The sequence below is a fragment of the Anneissia japonica genome, unplaced genomic scaffold (assembly GCF_011630105.1).
Source record: "Anneissia japonica isolate Jap-2015-1 unplaced genomic scaffold, ASM1163010v1 scaffold232_len381862_cov165, whole genome shotgun sequence".
NCBI classification, from domain to species: domain Eukaryota; kingdom Metazoa; phylum Echinodermata; class Crinoidea; order Comatulida; family Comatulidae; genus Anneissia; species Anneissia japonica.
In genome coordinates, this window is record NW_022702252.1 from 86,676 (window position 1) to 93,454 (window position 6,779).

At 35.7% G+C, this 6,779-nt stretch overlaps 1 protein-coding gene across 1 annotated transcript; it reads left to right on the forward strand.

Moving 5' to 3' along the window:
* The first annotated feature begins 247 nt into the window (after positions 1-247).
* On the forward strand, positions 248-6,773 carry LOC117103824 (synaptotagmin-14-like). Its single transcript, XM_033244453.1, has 4 exons — positions 248-786; positions 2,312-2,397; positions 5,141-5,539; positions 6,511-6,773. Exons 1-4 carry the CDS (start codon positions 480-482, stop codon positions 6,694-6,696), a joined length of 978 nt encoding a protein of 325 aa, XP_033100344.1. The 5' UTR covers positions 248-479; the 3' UTR covers positions 6,697-6,773.
* The last annotated feature ends 6 nt before the right edge of the window (positions 6,774-6,779 follow it).

Here is a 6,779-nt window from a genome sequence, read left to right on the forward strand (position 1 = left end):
AATAACAATAACAACAACAATAATAATAATAATATTAATAAAAATAATAATAATAATAATAATAATAATAATAATAATAATAATAATAATAATAATAATAATAATAATTAGGCCATCCATATTCATTCCAAATCTGTCACGAGGCGTCCTTGATATAGACTATAGATATAGTACTCAATTCTGAATGCTTCATGGGTAAGAATAAAAGCGGTATACAGATCCAAAAAATGCTCATTGTTCACTCCACAGCATTTTTGTAATGCATCCATTTTTTAAGTAAGTTTTATTTTGGTTGGACGCCTATACTGCATGCTAGTTTGAGAGAAACAACGCTTTAACTTTAGAAGAATGAGGAAGCAACTTTAACAAACGTTCGTTTTTTTGTCAAATCATAATAAACTTGACTTAAAGTTACTGTAATAAGCCAAAAAAATATCTGTGTATATTTCTGAATACGAAATATACATACAAACAACGCCATGGCTTGTCTAAATTGCTGGAAGCATTTAACGTTGGGCATAGATGGATTGTCTATGTTTGGAAAGAAAACTACTACTGTACATAAGCGGGCTGCTAGGCCCAGGTCTGATGACTTTGATTCAGATACAGAAATCGATCTCGAAAGTTGGGTTGTAGAGCCACCTTTCGAAATCGACAATAAAATGATGGAAGATTACCAAGAGCCAGACGAAAATATCTCAATTGCTACCAGTCGAGATTCGGGACATTTCGAAGGCACTCCGGAACCTGTTCCAGATACTGCTCCCATCGATATAGTATCAGAAGGTAAATAATTCAGTTGCATGTCAAGCAGTTGTAAGACTCTCTGTCATTATTAACAATTTTTTTTTTGCCGAAAGCTGTTGTCCATACATAGTCATGACGTGCTTTTATGACATCACCTCAATGACCAGATTTAGGTATGTCACATGTTTTTGTAAAATGAAATTTGATAGTCTGGACAGGGATAAGCTCTGTCCACATTATCACATCTTATTTGACAAAAATGTGTGTGATTATATTAGCTTGCTGACGTCATTATTACAAACAAATTGATAGTGTGAACAGAGTTTTAGCCTATGTATTATTAATAGCTTTTTTCCATATTTTACAATTATTTACAATAATGCTTTATATAATAATAGGCTATCATAATAATGATATAATGGCCCAGCATGTAATACATCCCTGGCACGCACAAGTACCAGGAATCACACCAGGTATACCGTCACCAAACCTTACATTATTTTTAATTGTTTGTTTATTTTCTGTTCTACTTAGTATTATTATTATTATTTTTAATTAATTTGATAAATAAAGCAATTGCAAAACTCGTCATAGGAGGATGCTTCAAACGTACGATAAATACCTGACGTATTTATCGTACCGACTACTCAGCGTGTAGGTCTATAAGAAAAGAAAGTTTATATTGGGTTAAACATTGAATAGGATTTGTGAATTTGTTTTAATTATAGTCCTATATTTGGAATCATCTTTTGGTAATAATAGGGTAGGCACCTCTAACTGAACACCCTAATCCATGAAACTGATTGAGACCTTTTTTGTCCTCCACAATAAATTCCTGACCTTTCACAGTTTAAAACACCTATTGTGAATGCATTTATATCCGTGTTTTATAGAGCAAAGCGACAGCGATGCTTTGAAACGCCATTGTTCGATCATGTTTCATGCTGCGTTCTGAAAGTACACGAACATAGCGCGACCCTGCGTCCGATTTTGCACGCCATAGTGCATTTAGATAGCGAGACTGAACTTTAAAGTTTGGGTAAAGCTAGCTCCACCAAGTTAGCATAATTTACCTCTAAGGGGTTTGGCCCTGATTCCCGCTCTTTCCGGTACCCTACCAACTGACCCCTGGACCTCTGGCACCATGTCTGTTGCTCCTGCCCTGGAATTTCATTTTACGTGCCCCCTGACCCCAACAGAATGTTGCTCGCTTTTGCTCGCAAGTACACTCACTGCGCTTCATGGGCCCATGCCCAGAGGTCTATTTCTGCGGAATGACATAGGCCCTATATCGCTTTACTTGCAGTTGTGACTTAGATTCAGACGCAGGCTGTTTAATTAACATACAGAAATTATAAATTATATTTGACATAAGTATACAATTATAGCATGAATTGACCAGGAGACCCTCATTAAGACTAAAAATAAGCCACTATCATAAGAAACACACCAATAAATAATATTTATAATTTAACGTTTTAATTGTCTGGGTTTGGTTCAAGTATCTTATGTGTAGGTCTATAAGCGATGTTTGATAATGTATACATGATTTATATATTAACAGAAATTCAACACCAACCAAGAACTCGAAGTGAAACCATCAGTACAAGTGCTCCAAGTACCTCTGAGATGTACCATCCTGAACCGCTGGTGAGTATGATTTGCTATGACGATAAACGATATTGAAAATAACGATGATGATGGTGATAATGATGATGATGATGATGATGATGAAGATAATGAAAATGATGATGATGATGATAATAATTATGAAGTAATTATGATGAGGCTGATGTATGATGATGATGGGTGGTGGAGACGATGGTTATGACAATGATGAGGATAATGATGTTGATCATCATTCATTTACTCATCATATATAACATTCCAACTTTATTTCAAAAATGGTATAGTTAACATAGAATTTCTGTTAAAAGTCCTTAAAATACATATACCAACCGATATGAGGGCAAAATCTCAGGCTTCATATTTACCTATTTACTAGATAGGGGAAAGGTTACTGTCACAAATGTAATTAAATTAAATATGTTTAAGTAACTACTAATATACAAATACCAACTAAATATGTCCAACATGAATAACAAAATTTAATACTTAAACAACATTATTCAATTTCCTATTTTAGGCCTACGTATTCAGTCAAGTCCCGGGGACCCGCACTCCAACATTATGGGAGTCCACATGTTAAACATTAAATAATTTAATACGTTGTAGACAGGTCCGGATTTATCTGGGCCGGCTTTGAGACCTCATCCATTTACAATGTATATTAGTACTGCATTTAATAGTAGATAAGATCTTCGACCAATTATTAATATTTGGGCACACAATCAATTAAAAATGTACTTTCATGCTAAGCCGCAACTGGTTGTTTCTAAATGGAAATAATTGTTTAATGGGAGAGAAAACAAAAATATTATTTTGAATGATCGCAGGGACATATTCAAGGGGGTGGGGGGAGCCGTGAGAGCCGCGGATTCCCCTTTGTATACAGTGTTAAAATTTTAAAGCTTATTCTTGAGCCAAATTCTTTCCTGGGATCACTCAAAATGAATACTTCTAAAACATGTAAATATGCATCAGTACACGTTATACATAGGCCTAATAGAACACAGGCCTAAATCCATAAATCTCAGGCCAGGTCTTTTAAGATAGAAATGCGATACTGTGGTTCAATTTCGTTTTTATCCTTTTGCAAGTTTCTTTAAATTTTTGTATAATAATACTACTACTACTAATATTAATAATAATAACAATGATGATGATGACGATAGTAATACAGTAATTGATAATAATATTAATAGCAATAAAAAGTAAAGAAAATTGTGCTAAATGCGAAAAAAAAGTTGTGATTTGTTGATCATAATCATTATAGTATAGTTAAAGCTTAGTAAGCTATAGTTAGGCCTAAGTTGTCTTGATATTAAGTAGATCCTTGATAAAATATCATGAGAAATTTGTTGGCGTTTCATTTTGACTATAATGGTGATGTGATGATGATGAATTTTACTATATAAAAGTGTCGAGAGGTACTATTTCCTCAAATTTTCTCACCTCAGCCCCAGCCATGGTGGGGTTGAGGTGGTTGTGAAATCACGTTTTTGAAGTAGGCCTATCTAAAATACATACTCAAAGACAATGTTTTTAAGCTTTGTTTTCTATGGTATATCACACAGACATTAATAAGATCTCTATTGTTGTCAAAAATCCCTGATATAAGATCATGAGAATTTTTTTTGGCGCTTCATTTTGACTAATGGTGATGTGATGATGATGAATTTTACTAAAAATGTCATTTCTGGCCATCTAGAGGTACTATTTCCTCAAATTTTCTCACCTCAGCTCCAACCATGGTGGGGCTAAGGTGGGTGTCGACACACAAAATGCCCTCCCCTTCAACTTTCAAAACAGATCTGTGCCCTTCCCTGGGTATGACATTGAACTCCATCGAGTCGGCTCCTTATGTATGTCTTAGTGACTGCTGTTTGTTTTTAGGATGTGATCTGGTTTTTCATGTCCATTTTTCGTGATTATGATTATTCTGGATAAAGAATGTTTTGAGCAGAGGTGGATTCAAGGCCCACCCCCCTCATTTTTTTAAGGAAAAAAAAGAAAAATATATTCAAATTGAAGTGCGAGAGTGTAATTTCCGGGCATCTAGAGATGCCCTAATCATAAATTTTCTTACCTCAGCCCCAACCATGGTGGGGCTGAGGTGGGCGGTTCCTCGAAAGTCCCTCCCTCGTTCACCTCTCTTTCGAATTCCTGGATCTGCCACTGTTGATTTATTATATAATTATTTTTGCGCTTATTTATAATGCGTCTATTGCAATTTTCACTTTATCCTCTCAAACAATCCTAAGAACGTTTAGAGTGCGCTACTTCACAGGGGGATTCGGCCCCTTGACCCCGCCGGGGCCGTACTAAATTCGCATAACGGCTCCCCCCCCCCCTTTTAAAATCCTGGCTACGTCACTGAATGATCAGGAGATAGTGTCTTTCAAAATCAAATAATAGCCGATTTTAGCTTGATTTTAGTCCCTATATGTTTGCTTCGGCGTGACGCTGAGCCCGTGACACTGAGCCACCGTGTTCGCCATTGTTGTTGGCATGCGTACCTTTTTAAATCAGTTATATGAGATTTCTTGTTCATTATTTCTAAGGTAATAATAATAATAATAATAATAATAATAATAATAATAATAATAATAATAATACACCTGAGTAAATGATAATATGATGAAAATAATTATACTGATGATTACGATGCCGATTATGATGACGATGATGATGTTACTGACATATTTCTTTTAGTTTACCTTAAGAGCAATTCACATATCATAACGCAATTTCGTTTTTTTCTCCTTTTCAGAAGCCGGAAACTGTTGGTGATCTAGAAATAACAATTGGATATAAAATGAAGAAAAAACGTTTAACTGTTGCAATCGTAAAGGCTAAAGGTCTTCTGCCTAAAGAACATGGAGGTGCACTCGGCATAAGGATTCAAATAGCCCTGCTACCGGATAAATTACAGCGAGGCAAAACACGAATCCGCCTGGGACAAGACCCGTTGTTCAACGAAGTCTTTCGTTTCACGAACTTGACATCGGCGATGCTGCAGACGTATGCATTACGATTTCGAATGTTCGGTAAAGACAAATCCCGTCAACAACTTAGGATCATAGGAGAGAAGGTCCTAGACCTGTCATGTTTAGATAAGGAAGCGGCTCCACAAGTAATGAGTTTATCATTGAATGCAAAAAGTGTTATCGTAAGTGTGCTTTCCGTTTTGTTTAATACTGCAACAAAAATACTCCAGCGTAGCATCGCGACTCGTCTCATCTCCGGCACCTCTCGATTTCAACACATCACACCCAACCTTTTTCAGCTTTATTGGTTGCCTTTCAACAACATGCGCATAATTTTCAAAATTCTACTTTTCGTTTACAAATCGTTACACGGCTCTACTCCGAAATACATCACCGATCTCATTATTGCGTTTTCTGACAGGCCTGCTTGGCAACTCAGGACAACATCAACCCTCACCACTGTGTTCTGCTCAACATTTTTCGTAAAACCTAAAGAGATATTACACTGTTGGTGGTTCACGACTCTGAAACAATCTTCCAGCTACCATCCGCGCGTCCCCTTCCCTTTCTGTTTTGTACTAGACTAAAAACTCACCTATTTTGTTTTTGTTAGATTTTCCATTTATCTCACTTTCTGCTATTTCACTTTCTTCCTTAACAAAGCGCATAATAATCACATGCGCTTTATAAATTATTAGCCATTACCAATCCAATCCAATTAATGTGTGTTTATTACCCATACACTTCATACAAAATGGCATACATTCTAGTTAGCAATCATTATGTTGCCTAACTTTATTTAGGTCTATTCTGTCATTAGCGAATGCGAACTTCCATACTCATCAAATAACTGTAAATATAAATTATGATCCATTAAATATCAGCTCTGGCCATTCGACAACTACAAGCAGCACTCCCAGTGGTCCTAGGTCACACAGGATGAGAACCCCACTGTTTTTTGAATAGTGTACTTTAGTTGTTGTTGTTTTTTTCTTTTCTTTTTCTTTATTTTATTTTATTTTTTTGTGCATATGATAAAATTATATATAATTTATAATATGCAGGGAAATATTTGATTTAAAAAAGTCTTATTATATTTGCTTATTTATTGTTATCGACATATATTCATATATATTCTGTTATTTCATTACAGTCTGATCCAGTTCATCCTTCGAAGAGGTCATTTTTAAAAAAGAGAACATATTCGCTCGACAAGGATAATTCTTTGAAAATCAATAAAGACCCACGTAGGGCGCGTAAGCTTAGCACTGAGACAGTCATGACTAGTCGACAGGTGGCGTCATTGGTGGGGAATAGTTTCGGCAAAGGTGTGATATAGCCGGATCCCGATTAAACCATAAGGAATATGTCAAAACTGTTCGTCATATTTTAAACAGTCACAATCATTCAGGATGCTGTCAG